At 51.7% G+C, this 17075-nt stretch overlaps 1 protein-coding gene across 2 annotated transcripts in view; it reads right to left on the bottom strand.

The window, feature by feature from the left end:
• Positions 1-990: 990 nt before the first annotated feature.
• Positions 991-17075, bottom strand: part of FAM53B (family with sequence similarity 53 member B) — a 44723-nt gene continuing 28638 nt past the window's right edge. For both annotated transcript variants that reach the window (XM_066190752.1, XM_066190753.1), the window contains exon 5: positions 991-4782. In XM_066190752.1, coding sequence (XP_066046849.1) covers positions 4456-4782 — 327 coding nt within the window. In that variant the 3' untranslated portion in view covers positions 991-4455. The remainder of the gene's footprint in view (positions 4783-17075) is intronic.

Genomic DNA, 17075 nt, shown 5'->3' with positions numbered 1-17075 from the left:
GGTGCTGTCAGCATCCACACACATGGAAGGATGCTGTAAACCCTGGTCGAACGCTCAGGCTGTGATGGATCACTGAGAATTTCTTTTTTATCCCCTAATTCTTCCTTTTTTGTTCTATTATACTAAGCCTATCACTTCAATCTGATTAGGTTTAGGCAGATAAACATCCTGCCATCTGTCATGAAACTTTTTACACTGTTTGCTTGCTGGAGGAAGTGCAGCCGTTTTCCTTTTCGAGTTACAAAGGCTGCAGGGAGATCCTGCCCTGGTTCCCCAAGAACTTAACACCGCCACGTGCCCTCGGCCTGCTGTGGGCTCCGAGTGCAGCTTTGAGTTGAGATTTTGTTTTAAGAGGCGGGATATTATGTTTGTCCTTAAAAACAAAGAAGGAGGTGCTGCTTGGCACTTCAATTTGCGTTTTGTTGTTTATATCTCTGGCTGTGTTACAGCTAAATGACAGGCTGGAGGGGGGGAGGCATGGGAGGTGTCCCCCTGCCACGGGGAGGCTGCAGCGTGGCTGTCTGCATGTGAATGTCACAAAATCCATTTTCTTGTGCAGCCCATGGCTGGGACACCCCAAGGGAGGGTCCTGGTTGAGAGCTTTGCTGACGGCCACCCATTTTTTGGGACATCCCTTCCCAGCACCTATAGGGATGTCAAGGAGAGAGGAGAGGAGAGGAGAGGAGAGGAGAGGAGAGGAGAGGAGAGGAGAGGAGAGGAGAGGAGAGGAGAGGAGAGGAGAGGAGAGGAGAGGAGAGGAGAGGAGAGGAGAGGAGAGGAGAGGAGAGGAGAGGAGAGGAGAGGAGAGGAGAGGAGAGGAGAGGAGAGGAGAGGAGAGGAGAGGAGAGGAGAGGAGAGGAGAGGAGAGAGGGCTCCATCAAACTCCAGCCAGTGCCACAAGCCCGAGGGTCAGTGATGTCCCCAAACCCCCAGCCCGGACCCCACCGACACACCCGGGGACAGCACAGAGAGGCGAGACACAGGCCGGGGTTTATTGAACCAGGAAGCTTTATTTACACAGTAAAAGTAACAAGCAATTTCCTGAGATTGAGCTGCTCTAGTGCAATCAAGTCATGGAGGGGGCAGGAGCAGCCTCCTGGCCCACCCGCCCGCCGAGGGGACACCTCGGGCAGCCCCTCCCGGGACACGCACGGCCCGCGGCGCTTGTGCAATTGCCAGCGAGACTCGGCTACTACAGGTCATAGCTTCAGAAGGCTTTGTTTGAATTCTTCTTCCCATTTATTTTTTATTCTATTTTATTTTTTTTTAATTTGGCCATCCTCTTCTTTTTCTTTCTTGAACACCGAACCCACACACGCCGCAAAGCACTGCTACAATCCTAGAACATCCTACGTCAGTCTGCTCGCCTGGGCAGCCAGGAGCTTTAAACAATGCACTTGAAACACAACTTTATTGGCCAAACAGGCTATGCTAGCACGTGGAAAAATTACAGGCTATTTTACAAACGCTTCTTTTTCGTTGGTTTCTTTTTTTTTCTTAATGTACTTTTTCATAGGACAGGCTCAAAGAGCTACATCTGCACAACACACAGCAAACTCCTGTGTGCCTGCTAAGACTTTCCGTGTTAAAATCCTATTTTTTTTTTTCAGGATGAAGAACCTTTATTGCTGCTGCCACCAGCTTTGGTGTCATCCCAAAACGGCTGCTGCCCAGACTGGGTCACACCTTGGACAAGCCACTGAGTCCCTTCACAACAATGAACCTATTTCAGCTACCTAGCAAGGAATAACATCCCTTGTCTGCATATTACATCAGTATCACATTCTGGCAGCTGGCAGGAGTTTGCCAGGGGATTTGGGGGGATCCCAAAGCATCTGTGTAATAGGTGAAGTCCTTTACAAACCAAGAGCAAGACCCCCAGGGGATGCCCTGCTCTCCCACTGCGTAAGGGGATGGATCTCCTGACACCAGGGGAGCAACGCCACTTCTGACTTTACAATCAACAGGATGTCCCCTGAATCTGAGGCACATACTATATTATATTTAATATTTTTAATTACTTTATTTATATATATATTTATATATATATAAATCCACAAATGTTTTACCTCTACAGAGAGAGAGAAAGAGAGAGAGAGAGAGATTTTAAAAGTAAGGCTTTCTTAAACTGAGAATAAGTACGTGAAATCATACAAACCCAACAAGAAACACCCAACAGAACACCACCGTGGCCTCAGAACTGTCGCTAACTGTAGTCTGTGCCTACGCCAACGTGCCCAGTGTAAGGCCATGACTCATTGGAGAAGCGTTTTTAGTAAGGCAAACGGGTTGTGCTGAATGTAAACTGAATGCTACGGCTACGTCCAGGACAGCTGGCCCATTGGCCACCAGGTCCAGGACAGCTGGGCCATGGTCCATTGGCCACCTTCCCACTCTGGGGGGGGTTAGCATGGCACCAGGAGCAGCCCTTGGAAAGAAAACAGAAGCCCTTAGGAATTCCAGCCCTGGGGATGCCCACGTGAGAGCCCACCCGGAGCTGGGTCTGGGTGGATATGCCCTTTGTTGCTCAGCTGAGGAGGTGCCTGTGGCCAGCAGGAGCCGTGAGCCCCGAGACCAGGACGTGTCAGTGGTGGGGAGGGATGGATGGAGCATCAGGAAGACTCAAAGCCAAGAACTGTGCTGTGAGGGTGCCACTGCAGGGGCACGGACAGAGGGGCAGCAGCCTGGGGAAACACTGGCATGGCTGGAGCCTCCGCAACAGGAGGGATAAAAATCAACCCAGGATATATTTTCTTCTAAGTGATGCAACAAGCGACACTTTATAAGAGCTGGAGGGTTCCCCAAAATGAAAAGACATCCCTGTCATCCCCTGGGATATCTGGGGCTCGTCCTGCTTGTCTGGAGGGAGTGGACATGGCCACAAGCCACCAGGAGAACCTCAGCAGTGCCAGGACAGGGGTAACAACCGATGGGTTCCACTGTGGTGGGAGATGCCACACGCATCCCAAACCACCACGGAAAAAAGTGCACTAACATAACCAGAAATGATCAATGAAACCTGTACCAGCAGCTCTCAGCCTTTCTGAGCTATGGACCCTCAAGGCATTGCCAGTGGGGGTGCTGAACCCCATTAAAAATGTCCTGTCTTCAACTGCCCTCGGTATCAGTGGATTTTTTTTCCTTTCTCGTGTTTGCAAAGCTCGGGAAGTGACCCCTGAGCTTGAAGGAACCAGCAGAAGGAATCCAGAAGATGCTGGAAGCCATTTGTACAGTTTTCCTAGAGCTTTAGACAAACAAACAAATAATAATTAAAAAAAAAAAAAAACCAAAACCCAGAGGGAGGAAAAAAAAAAAAAGTGTCCTTCTAAACCTGTTAGCAAGTGGACAGCTTATTTTTAGCTAAGAGAATTCATATCATACAAACATAATGGTCACCACCTTATCTGTGCTTAAAAAAGGCACAGGAAGAGGAAAAGCTTTCAGTGCTGCTACCTGGATTTTCAGCCTTTTGCCAGCTGACTTTGTCAAGTAACCCCTCCACGACGTGCCTTGGGCAGGCAGCCCTTCACAGTAAAGCCAAAAATAAGAGGGTGGCAGCCGTGCCCTGGGTAGCAAAGTGGGCACAGCTGCTGGTAAATGGGTAAACAGCCCAGCCCTGCTCAAAACAGGGTGTTGGGAACCCAAATGAGGGTGGCACCAAGCCTGAGTAGGGTTTTTTCCCCAAAAGAGTTGAGAGAAGGGGCTGGGAAGAAAAAAAAAAAAAAGGGAAGGAAGGCATTTTGAGCATCCCCATGCAGCGCCCAGCAAGTGCTGCTGCGGATGCCGCCCCGCGTGGGCCGGGGATCTGTTTAATTCCTCACCAGGAAAAGGAAAACTAAAAACAAAAAGGAGTAAAAATCCAGCTCTTGCCATTATTAAATTTAAGCAAAACACTTCACTTGTGATTTCCTTCTCACGGCCCTGCCAGGGACACGGGGAGCGAGGGGGGTGCTGGGGCCGCTCGGGATGCGGCCGGAGAGAAGGAACCGCGGCCACCAGCCAGTGCTCGCTTGGCAAATCTCAATACTCTGCTTTTGCCTCCCTTCCTCCAGCCCCGGGGGTGCTGGTTTCTCCTTGTGCACCCCTCTCTGAGCTAGCACAGCTGTGGGAGCATGGCCAGCTACATCAGCTCCACCCCTATCCTGGCAAAAGCCGTTTACTCGTGGATTCCGAGTTTTTTGGCGATCCCCCGTGCCTGGTTTCCCCGTGGGACAGGCACTTTCCTCCGACTGGCTGATCTCTGGCTACAGCAGTTACAAAGAATTTCAAGATTTACACGCGCATGCACACGAATTCCTCTAAATACCTGATGAAATTTTGGCAAAGCTGCTTCGTCCCCTCCAGCTGGCAGGAGGGGAGCAGTGACAGAATCCCACAAACCCGCTGGCAACGAGGAGCCCCGCACGGCTCCGCCGGCAGCCCCCAAGCCCCAGGGCGAGAAGAGCTGCTCCCTCCTCAGTTGTTTTCGATCTGCTCGATGTCTAGCTCGCCGTCCAGCTGGAAGAGGCTCTCGGTGCCCGGCCCGCCGCTCCGCCAGGCCGCCCTGTCCTCCTCCTTGCCGGCGCTCTCCTCCTCCTCCTCGCAGGACAGGTCGTCCCTGCTGGGCCGGCGGTCCCCGGGCCTGGCCCCGGGCGGCTCCGGCACCGGGGTGCAGGCGGGCGTCCTGCCCGGCATCACCTCCGGGCCCGCGGGCCACGGCTGCTCCCCGGGCCCCGGGAGCCGCGGCGAGCCGTCCTCGGCCGTGCTGCTAAGGCAGGTGAGGCTGTTGAAAGTCTGGCGGTTCTGCAGAGGCAAGGGGAGAGAGGCAGCTGAGCGGGGAATGCTGAGGTTGGGATAGAAGTTACACCAGGTGAGGTAGGAGTCTTCCCGAGCCCACACCTGAGCTCCCCCAGCCCAGCAGAAGACAAGCGGAGCAGTAGGAACACTCAGCGGGTCCCCAGGAGATGCTGCAAGCCCCCACCTCTCCATCCCTGGCAGGTCCTGTGGCCCCCCTGTCCCCTGCAAAAGGCATCAAAACCACCCCCATCCATGCTCTGGATCAGTCCCATCACTGTCTCCACCCCATGCACTACCCAGCTCCACATGTAAGGCAGAACGGAGCTCACCAAAAACAAATGAACGTTTCCAACAATTCCCTTGATTAGCCAAGAAAAACTTCAGCCCTTTCTTTCAGTAGCTGGAGCTTGTGTCCTGCTAAACCCTCCTCTGGGATGGCTCACGTTCCCCTCACTAAAGACCAGGCGAGCACAGTTGTCTCTCCCCCGAGTCTCCACTCCTGGTTACCTTGGCCAGAAACTTGATTTACTTTATGTACTGTCACGTCTTCTAAACAGTTTCAAACTCTGAGAACGACAAGGAGCATGCAGGCACGCCAAACCCTGAGGAGCAGAGCATGCAGAACCTCCCAGGGGTGCAGTCTGCCCAGGAGCGTGCTCACCTGCCAGGGAATGCCTTTAGCCCGGGTTGGTTTGTAAAAGAGCAAATTAAACCCTCGTTACTGAATGCCAATGGAAATAACGAGGCCATCCCAGTGGCAGAGAGTGTGTTCTGAGCAGGAGGAGACTGAGGAGGATCTCAGCAGCCTGTGGATCCTCTCATCAAGCCAGTGTGTGATGGTGCATTCACTTCTCAGACATTTGGGCTGGACATATCCCACGGGATAGGCCTGAATGGGAATTCAATAAACACCTGGGAGGAAGGCAGCCCCCTCCCTAGCTAGAGATGTTCACCTGATACTGGTCAGTTTTGGGTCCCTCTTGACAAGAAAGAGGGGCTGGAGAGCGTCCAGAGGAAGGAATGGAGCTGGAGATGGGTCTGGAGCACCAGGAGTGGCTGAGGGAGCCAGGAGAACTTCAGCACCCAACAGAGCATTGGTGACACAGAGTGACAGGGCTGCTGCCCGTATCTGCTCTGGCTGGCCCAATTCAGGACCAAACACACAGCCTGAGACACAGCCTTGCTCCAAAACATCCCCACTGGCATTCCCAGGGAATTAGGCGTGTTTGCTTGAGGGTTTTTCCATTCAAATCCAGGTGAACTGGGGGCAACTCCACCAAAATAACTTAGCCCAGGCTGTAAAGGAAGGAAGCTCACCCGTTCACACAGCCCCTAAGGGAGATGCAGGGGCTCTGTATCACACCCCAATCAGCTCTTAAATCAAAGGGCCTTGTGCTGAGCTGGACCCCTGGGCCATTGCTCAGAGGCTTTGGGTGCTGCACCACCCCATGCACACCATAAAAAGAGCCATTGCAGAGGCCGTTCTATCTAAACAGAGAAGTTCTGCTGCCCCAGGAGGAGCTGGCCACTGCCCAAGCTGGGGGAAGCTGCATTTCTCATGGCCTTCAGTCTCTGAAACCTTCAAAAACCCACAAGCCCCAAGCCCGTGTGAAAAAAGGGCCATTTGTTCTTTAATTATGCAACTGCACCCAGTCCTCACGTCATCCTGGTCATATTTTTTACACCCCAGCCGTGCCTCTGTCGTCTGGGTGCTGAGCATGCTCCAGCTCCAAGCAGAGAGCTGCACACTGTGGTTAATGGACAACTCGTAATTACCACTGGAGAAGGCCCCAGGACATGGCAGAAATATTTTCTAAGCACTTCACAAAATTTGCAAGCGTATTTCCAACAGTGATTTAGGCACTTGAAAAGCCTAGGTCTCCCGAAAGTCAACAGCCCTCTCAGAAGTGTAAATCCCTTCCACAAACAAAACTCTGGCATTTTTGGGAATGTTAATTTTTTTCTCCTTCTTAATCGAGCTCATCTCGTGGATCAGGCACTTCCCAGGGTTTGGTACCCAGGTGTGGAAATGCTGGGCTGCTACAGGAGGGGTAGAGCATCCTGAGAGGATGGGAGATGCTCTCCAGTGCTTCAGAGGAGATGAGTGGTGGTGAACCTGTGGTGGTGAACGAAGGAGGATGCAGACTGCAGAGTAACTCAACAGGTCCACAGCGCATTCCTCCCTTCCAAAAGAAAAGTGTTTCCAAGCTCGGACATGTCTCAGGCAACAGCCACAAAGTTACTCGACTTTCAGGGAAATTTTGAGTTTGATGGGACTTTGGCAAGACAACCAAGCCTCATTTTCCTTGCTCAAATCCACACACGCTGCAACCCTTAGGTCATTCCAGGGAATGCAAGGGGATGGAAAACCCCTCCCGACGGTCCCGGTTCTGCCGGCGCTGCGGCAGCTGCTGGTGGAGGAAGGCCACGTGCTGGGCAGAGGAGCTCCCTCTGAGGCAGGTTGGACAGCTCAGAAAGCAAGTTTTCAGAGTCACTGGCTGCCACAAAATCCCACAGCTCACCTTGCCATTGGCTGGGGCCAGGAGGGTCCCGCCAGGACGGCGATCACCAAGCCAGCATTGCACGGGCTGGCGGTGGAGCAGCCACCACCATCAATGCAGTGTCTGTCTGCAGCCCTTCCAGAGTTCTTTGCTCATTTTTTTTAAATTTATTGGGTGAATTTAGCACGTGCTGAGGTGCTGAGCTGGCAAAACTGGGCAGTCAAGTCCCCTGTTGATGTCAGAAAAGAGCAGGTTTGGGGGCACAATGTGCTGCTTGTTCCCCATGGCCAGGCAGCCCCGGGCCCCTCCGAGATGCTCCACAACCTTGGCCTCCAGTGCCAGACAAAAAGGGCACCTCAAATCCTGTTGGTCTCAGGGAAACTGTGGGAATCCAACACAGAAAGCTTCTGGGAGATGTTTCTGGCCATCCTGACTTCACCCAGCGAGCACCTGTAACACACCTTACACCCAAACCACCTTTACAGACCACCAGGACCCATTTTGACCATTTGGGGTGCTGGTTTTTCTTCCCCCAACCCTCCCCAAAACTGCCTTAATCCAGCATGCTGAGCAAGCCCTCAGAAAGAAAACGAGGCATGGCTAATGGAAATACTTGAAAGATCATCTAAAAATGCATAAATAAGGAATTCTTGGTCACTTGGAATAAGCTGCAGGGTTGCTCCAGAGCAAAGCCCTTCTTGCGTGCTGGTGACCAAGCTCAGGCTGCTTCTCTTTGCCACGGGGTTTTGTGATGCTCCACACTGTGCAGGGAAGAAGAAGGCGGCAGGAACTGACTCACCCCTCTCACCCATCCTTTTCCTCAGGTTTTCCCTCCCCTTAGGCACATCAGGGACGGGGCTGGCGGCAGCGAGCAGGAGAAATCCCTCAGCAGCATTCCTCCGTCTGACTCTTCCCGTGGTACAACACCCAGCTGCGAGCTCTTCCCCAAAACACCTCCCTGCAAACACGGTGCCTCTACCAGAACAACAATCAGCAGGACTGGGATCCCTGCGGTGACCACGGCTTTTGCTCAAACACCTTTTTTTTTTTTCTTTTTTTCCACCCTGCCAGGTGATTGCCGCAATTTTCCCGGGAAAGGTGTAACGCTACAAGCTGTCGGCAGCGCCGGCCCTACCTCCCAAGCTGTCATCACCTCCTGTTAGCACACTGGGCTACAGTTGCTTCAGAAAGCCGAAAATAAGCCGGTGCCAGAAGGGAAGGGGGGAACGGTGAGCCTCTGCCAGCCCTCCCGAGCCAGCAAAGTCACCTCCACTGGGGGATTCTCTGCCTGGCTCAGGTTCAAATCACTCTCCGAGGCAAACATCTCCCGTGAAACACCTTCAGCCTGAGTTGTCGTCTTTGTATCGTTGTATCTAAATGCTTCGGTTGTTCACATTGTGGTAAATCCTGCCTGGTGTTTGTGCCAGGGAAAGCGCTCATCCGTGCTGCTGAGGAGGAGGGACGGGTGCTTGAGGCTGGAAAATGGGTTTGATTTGGTTTTTAAGCTCTGCAGAACTTCATTACGGCAGTGATTTGGGCCCTGCACAGACACACACTCATCACTCGAGTTCAAAGCTCTGCACTGCCTTTAAGGCACCCACAATCTTCTCCAGCTCCATGTCCAGGCTGGTTTCCTGGAAGTGGAAGGGACACAGGGAGGGAGCTGCAGCGAGCATGGCTTAATCCTGAGCCTCCAATAACCAATTCTCCTCTTTATAACAAAGGAGCATCAGCAGCTTTGCCAGCAGGTCCAGGCTGCAGCACTGGCACAAGCACATTCCAGGCTCAGTGATGCCCCAGCACCCCCTTTGCTCCCAAAAAGAGGGAGGCACAGCCAGCCTGCCCCAAGGAGCACGGGTGACCACTGCCACACGTGGCTCCCAAGATCAACACTGCCTCTGGGGGAAGGTCAGGGGGCTTGCACCGACCCTGTCCTCCCACAGAAGGAGCCTCTGAGTGATGAAGTGTTGGGAAAGAAATGCTGGAATACCCGAGGAAGGAGAACACAGGAGGCAGTGATGGAGGGGTGTGAAAAGCAAAAGGGGCCCGTGTGCCTGGGGCGGGGCAGAGCTGGGTTAGACGCAGCGTTGCCATGTCAGGGAGCTCAAACTCCCTATTTCCTTTAAAAATTTTGTCTAAGGAGGCATTGAGTGGTTGACAGGCAGCCCCACAGCCTCCACCAGGCCAAGGTGCTGCAGAACGTGCCTGCAGCAGCATCCCAGAGCAGGGGATGGCTCCCCGCCCTGCTCCAGGGGTACCACATTCCTGCCCTGGTCTTCAGGGTCTGCCTTCCCAGATTTTCCCTTCTCACTCCCTGAAGAACAACCTTCACTCAGCTCCCAATCCTCATTTTGCAGCAGGCACCAGTGCTTATTTGGTGCATTCAAAAGCTTCAGCAGACAATTTCGCTTTTATTCTGTTTGGTGTGAAAACCAGCTTTCATGAGCGGGCTCAGAAATACCTATTATCCTCCTAAGTCACTTCACACCACAATATTGAACAAACAAAACCAAAAAAGCAAGGAGGAGGCTTTAAGTCATTAGTACCGAGGCTGCCTTTGGAGCCTGTGGAGATAATTGGGGTTTACTCACAGTTCTGCTCTTGCCCCTGGAGTATGTAGCTGCCTCAATGACAGTGAGGATGTTCAGGGAGACTCCACAAGTGCAAAAGCTCTTTATGACCCACCTGTGGGAATCCCTCTGGTGCTGCAGAGCCCCAGGGAGACGCTGCAGAGATGGATCCCAGAAATCATGGAGGAATACAGCAGGCACAGCAAGGCAGGGAATCAGAGAGCAGTGAACACCACTCTGGGGCTCCACTGTCCCAGCCCAGCGCAACATTCCACACGTGGGGACTCAGTCCCAGCACAGCCTCCCAATCCGTTCCTTTTCATAATAATAACTGGAGGAAACCCTCATTTCCTGCCAAGAACAAATATTTTCCCTAACAGACACCGAACTCTTTGCTATGAGCTGGAAAAATCCATTTGCTCAGACAGGTCATTAGTGATCGCTGTGTATTTGTTTATTTATTTACAGGTTGTCCTTCCCAGCCTTTCACCTCTGCCTTCTCCTCTGCATCCTCCTGGGATCCAGATCCCTGGAGCACTGCAGGGCCCTCATGCCAACACACTCAGCCCTGCCAGGAGCCCAGTGGGGACAGGGGCAGGGCTGCTCTCCCACTGATGGTTTTGCCATTTTTAGGATAAACCTAAACCTGGCTCGTCCCCAGAGCTGGTAAAACTCCAGGATTTGGAGCTGCTCATCTTTGAGAAAACTCAGTGATTTGACTTGTCCCGAGTTAGGATGAGAAATCACTAATATGGAATTATTCTTTTTTACTCAGCCCCATTCCATTTCTATACTTCATCATTTTCAGCACAGAAGTAACATTTCCGTCAAGCCACTGTGCTTCTCACTTCAAGGCCTTAAATGATAAGGCAGGACCTTGTAAAAATTAAACCCAAACCTCATGTCACTGTTTCAGCAGCACTGAAAAGAGAATACCAGCAAGTAAAGGGATAAAACCACATTGTGGATGACCAAAAATCCGGAGTGTGTGGCACCTGCGCCCACTGCCCCCACCTACCAAGACCTCCTGCAAATCCAATGCAGACTTGAAATACACCTCACCTTTCACAGCCTCGACCTCGGGCTAACCCTGAGCAGCTTTCTCTGGAAAGGGAAAATGAAGGGCCCTTATTTATCTATTTATTATTAATTAAGCACCATTTCCTGAAATGCTTTGCCTTCCTGAATTGCTTTGGGAGATTTTTGCAAGGCAAGTGGTTCCAAGTAACTCCCAGTAGCTCCTGTCTAACCCAGTAGCTCCTGGAGTGCTGGAGTTTTTTGTAAACCATCATGAAAAATCCTTTTTGGCTTTTTTTGAGCCAAAATGCCACTTTTGAGCATGCTGACTCCTTCAAGGGCGAATCTCTGTGCTTTTTAAAGCTGGTTTTTTTTTTCAGAGTCACACAACATACAAGGCTGGGGACAGGAGGGTTAACCAGCACGTGGTGAATCAGATGTGCATCCTCGGGATACAATTGGATTTTGTCCATGTTTGGGACAGACACTGCCAAGCTTTGTTTGTGTTCCCAGCCCTGTCCTCCCATGTGAGTGTGAACAACGGGTGCAACGCTCAGCCCTGCATCCCTGGGGCTCGTGGTGGGATGGAGCTGGGAGCAGGGGATGGAGGATGGACACAAGAGCAGGAGATACAGCCCGGAGCAGGGCATGGAATGGGATGGAACTGGGAGAGACCTCAGAGCCCCTGCCTGTGCCTGAAGGTGCTGCACTAGAGCTGGAGATGGACTCGAGACAAGGATAAGGGGGGATGCCTTCATACTCCCATAGGGCAGAGTTAGATGGGATTTTGGGAAGGAGTTGTTCCCTGGGAGGGTGGTGAGGGTGCCACAGGGTGCCCAAAGAAGCTGTGGCTGCCCCTGGATCCCTGGAAGTGCCCAAGGCCAGGTTGGATGGAGCTTGGAGCAGCCTGGGATAGTGGAAGGTGTCCCTCCCACCTTCAAACCAGCCAGTTTCTTTTGATCCTCAACCAAAGGCTCTTTCCCACCAAGCCACAAACTGACCTTTGCAGACTCTCATTCCTGTTTATTTAAAAAACACTGGGGCTTGGAAGCTGGAATCTCTCTCAGAAGTTACATCAATAGCAAACTATTTCCTGGGACACGTATGGCATTTAAAACCTCCAGTTTTTTGCCTATCACTACGTTTAGGAATATTTGTCACGGGCTCAAGTGGGTGCTGACGCCAACCAAGATCACTGCCACCTCTCCTGCCCTCTCCAGCAAGTCTGAAAGGTGCCAAAATTCAAACAGAAAATTTTCTTACGAGAAAATTAGAGACTTTTACCCCTCAAGGAAAAACTTGGGTGTTCAGAGAGGAGAGGTCCCTTCTCCCACCCAGCAGCTTAAAGCTTCTTCCCGCCCAGTGCCAAGACCAACCTGAAACATTTCAAACTGGTGGACTGATTATTTCAGCTCTGGGAGCGTACAGACTCCTTTGTGCATGGATCCTCTTGGAAACTGCCATTACCCCTAAGTTTGGAAGGGAAAACAAGGCAGAGGGGCCAGCCAGGCTCCCAACCACCATGAGCATTACACACTGCACTGTGTCTGCAGACCCTCTGGATCTCCAGCTCAGGCTGGAGCTGATTTTAACCCTGAAAACCACAAGAACTACACATTTTCATTTCAGGGGGATGCTCCTGGTGCAGATGACCCCATCCTCTGAAGGCACGTGCTCCTCGCAGGGCAGTGAAGTCACCCTGTGAAAGGCTCCGTCTGTCCAGGCAGCCAGGGAACAACGTCAATGGTTCCCTTGTGCCCAGACCCTCCCCACAACAGGCACAAAGTCCTCTCTATAACTCACCCTCATCAGGCACACCCAGGGCTTCACCCTCAGCACCTCCTCAGCTGCTGCCCATTCCTGCCAGCACCCATCCCTCACAGGGAAGAAGCTGTTTATGAACTCATAACCACTCATAACCGCAGGATGCTCTCCATAAGCCATGGAGATGCAGAGGAATATTGTATTTTAATTGCTTTATTTATCCTAGAGTAGCTACTCTCTGTCTCATATGCTGCAAGACATGACATAATACAGAGCTGCACAGAGGAGAAATACTTTGACAGCTACCAGGGAATTCTCGGTGTTCAGAGGTACAACCTTTGTAGAAAATTAAATGGATATTAGAGGAAACTCAGGAGGAAAAGGCCAGGAGTGCAGTATTTGTTAGGAGAGACGTAGCTCTTCAGACTGCAACTTCTCTGAAGGCTCACAGAGGGACTAAAACCTTGAAGAGCCATCAGAAATAGGGCACAAGAGCCACCCCCAAGCCTTGATTTTACCAACACGCAGATCCTGCAACTGGGAGGAACCAGTACCTCATCACATCTGACAATTCCTTACATGCCACGGAGATATTCGTGCCTTTCTTTTCATGGAAAGTTGTATTTTCAAACTCTACAGGACCACCCTCCATTTCTAGCCAGGGCTGCTTCTGTTTGGGGTTTGCGCTGCAGGGAACATGGCCGCGTTGAACAAATACATATATACCTTAAAAATCAGAAAAACAGAATGGTTTGAGTTGGAAGGAACTTCAAATTCCATCACGATCCAACCTGCGACTTGGGCGGGGACACTTCCCACTAGACCAGGCTGCTTCAAGGTGTATCTAACCTGGCCTTAAACATTTACATACATATATATATATATATATATATAATCATTTAAAAACCACGTCTGTAAAAAGGATAGCTGTGTTTGGAACCATCCCAACACAAATTGAAATCTCTCAGTGACCACCACATCATAATTTCAGACGGCAGGAAGCAGAAAGGGGAAGAGATAGCGAGGCTTTGCGTGGCCACAGCTGGCGACTATTGCAAATTCCCACTGAGGGGGGCAGTCACTGGTGTGAGGGACGTGTCGTGTGTCCCCTGCAGCTGCCCAGAGCCTGGTGAAGGAAAGCAATCTGCACACACCAACATCAGGGCTGGCCTATGGCTCGGCTTCCCGTCCGTGACTCAGCCAAGCCACCAAACCCAACGTCTGTGCTGCCACGAGACGTTTCGGCACACCCCGCCCCAGATCCCAGGAAATGTTCACACCAGGATGCCAGAGAGCAGCAGATGTGGAGGTGGAACACGTCAGGTTCCTCTGGAGAAGAATCCACCACACCACGGGGGAGGAAAACCCAGCGGGTGTCTCTCCACCACACAGCATCCCTGGCCGAGTGTGATTTTATAGTAGAAAATCCATGTTCTCACCTAATTCACACAGATGCTTCTCCGAGTGACTACCAAAGGGTAAAACCACTCATTCCTGCCAAAATCAGCCCAGCTGGAAGGACTCCTGAGGTCTAAGCCACCTCCTGTCACCTTTGCAACACTCCTCATCTCCCATTTATTTTAGATGCACCCACATCAGAAAAAGAAAAACCAGCTCTTTGAAAAGCCTCCCAATTCATGGAAAAATCTGATCCCAGCCATTTCTGATGGTGGCCTGCCAGTACAGACACAGTCCCTGGGGCTGTGAGGCCAAGGGCACTGTGCCTGGGATGGAAAGCTGTGAGGAGATTCATTAACACTCTGGCAGAACAGCTGCTGGGATCAGGGAGGCGGGACGTGTCCTCCTTGGGCTTGTGCTTCACGTGGAAAGAAGGAATAAAAGGTGAGGCTGGAAAGCAAGCCCAGACCCTACACTGAAATGAGAGAATGGTTCATGTCCTCGGGTTAAGGAGGTCAGAGATGCCAGGCCAGGTACCCAAACTCCCCTTGACTGGGGTGAAGAATAGAAACCAGCTTCTTTCCACGACTCGGGATAATTAAATGACACCTCCTCATCACCCACTCACCTGACTGAGCCCCCCCGGATCACTCCTAGTTTGAAGGCAAAGAGACACAAGGCAAAGAGTTCACGTGCACTTAAAAGGAGCAGGAGGACAGTTGTGGTGCCTGTGGCTTTTAAAAATTGTTGCTATTTCAATGACAACCATGCGCACGGTTTGGTTTCTGCCCAGAGCTGAGGCCTGTCTGGTTTGGTGCCATATGAGTAAATAATAAAGGGAGGGATATGGGCTCACCTTCCCTCTCTAGGCTATGGGAGTTGCAGACAGAAGAGACACAATCGGGATTTTGAGGAAAGCAAGGCAATATTTTCCTAAGTATTTTCACTCCCGGCCGAACTTCAACGTTTAGATTTCTCACTTAATTAGCCCAGTTATGTAGCCATGTAATTGCTTCCAGGAGCGGCTCCCTCCCCTCCTGCCTGGCCTAAATATCCCTCCCGGTATGAAGAAAACATTTCTTTCAGGTCAGATTATTTTTATTTTGATTATGGTACCAGGTTTCAGGCCTACAAACACATGTGGTTACCAGCACAAGTGAAAAATTAACCGATCTGCTGCCAGAGCCAGACGCTGAGCCGGTACCCAACACCTCACAGCTCAGTTCCCACTTTGACACCCAGGGACTCAGGGAAAGCCCCATGTCTCAGTTTCCCCCTCTGAAAAGTGAATCTTTTGTGGATAACTGGAAAAGTCCAGTCTGGAGACTTTGGCTGTCCTCTGCTTTGCCCATTGCACACGAGGTGTTTCTACCCCACATAAACCCAGACTGGAGCACATGTGCAGCCACACAGACACTTGCCATTATTTCTGCTCTTCCTCCGAAATCACCCGACTTTGCAGTCTCCTGGGCTGGGAGCATTAAAAGCAGCCTGGGGGATACCCGGACGTGCAGGGTTTTCTCCAGCACATTTATTCCCCACGAGGAATTATTTGGTTTTCCTGGCATTCCCGTCCCGGGGAGGGCTCTGACCGTGCCCCACCAAAGGCAAGAATGTTCCCCATGACTTGCCTCATCCTGCTCATCCCTCTGTGCCAGTCCTCCCACGCCAAGAGCCGCCTGCCAGCGCTGCTCTCCACAACCCTTCAGCTCTGGAACCCTGGCCCTTGCAGGGCTTTGCTCCAGCCTTGCCTGCCACCCCACACCCAGCAGCACATCCCTGCCTTGGGAATTCACCCACTGCCACGGGCACCTGAGCCTGGCTGGGTTTGCTGCCTGGAAACTGAAAATATCCACGGGACCTGCTTGGACTGGATCCCACTGGGGAGTTCCTTAGCGATGCCGTTGTTGGTTGCTGGTTGTAGCAACCGCCGGGCGTGCAGCAGCTCCGGCCACCCAGCCTGGGCCAGAGGGACAGGAGGGGCTGCCAGAGGGGTGCCCACTGACACCAGGAAACCCCTTCCCCACTCCTACAGAGCTCGTGCCACACAGTGTGGAGCTTCCCACCCTCTCCTGGTGGGATTGCTTCTCCCAGGGGATGAACCGCCCCAACACTGAGCAATGCTGAGGGTTCAGGCATTGCTTGCTCACTCTGGAAGACGTTTTGATGTGGGGGACAGCAGCCAGAGAAAACAAAACTATTCCTCAAGCTGAGGGTTTTCCAGGAACATGGACTGAGCTGCTTTTGGACATCCAAGTGATTAGATTTTTTTGTCATATTTGGATCACCCACCCATGTCAAAGCCATGGCCATCCAAATTATAAACATGTGCCTGGGCTCAGCATCCGCTGGAGGGAAAGGGAAGCTCCTGCTGACCCTCAGGATCTCCTTGGCCAAGCCCTTTATTTCAAACCAGCCAACCTTGGGCTGATGCAATGGAGAAGCTGCCTCAGAACAACCTCAGAGGGCAACAAAGGTCTTTCCAGGCAGAGCCTGGACAGTCTCCTCCCTCCCTGTCCATCATACCAGAGAACCCCAGAACGATCTGGACTGAAAGGGTCCCTAAAGCCCATCTCATTCCACCCCCTGCTATGGGCAGGACACCTTCCACTGGACTGGGTTGTCCCAAGCCCCATCCAACCATGCCTTGAACACTTCCAGGGAAGTGAAATGATGCTTGTCTGCTTGTACAGAGGGAATCACGGGGCGGCTGTGCTATTCTGCCCTGTGGCTAATAAAATAGAACAACGCACGTACGTGGTTTTTACTGTCCATCCAGCTTATTATCTAATAAAATAAGCTTGGCATAATAAACGTTGTTGCTGTGATTTATGGAAAGACAAGAGCAATCCTCATGTTTTTGGCCTGATCTCACCCAAATATGTGACTCCTTCACCCTTTTTATCCTCTAAACTCCTCTGGAGGAGGAGAAGATGATCTTTTCTTCCAATACCACTACACTCCTTCAAACACCCTCTGCACTGCCAAGCACACAACACCATAAAATATCATGTTCTTGTAAGGCGAAAATGCACACACAGTGTTGGAT

Source organism: Chamaea fasciata, unplaced genomic scaffold (genome assembly GCF_029207755.1).
Source record: "Chamaea fasciata isolate MVZ Bird 193981 ecotype frontalis unplaced genomic scaffold, bChaFas1.0.hap1 SCAF_9, whole genome shotgun sequence".
NCBI lineage: Eukaryota > Metazoa > Chordata > Aves > Passeriformes > Sylviidae > Chamaea > Chamaea fasciata.
Note: the sequence above shows the minus strand (reverse complement) of the source record. Positions and strands in the feature narration are given on the sequence as shown.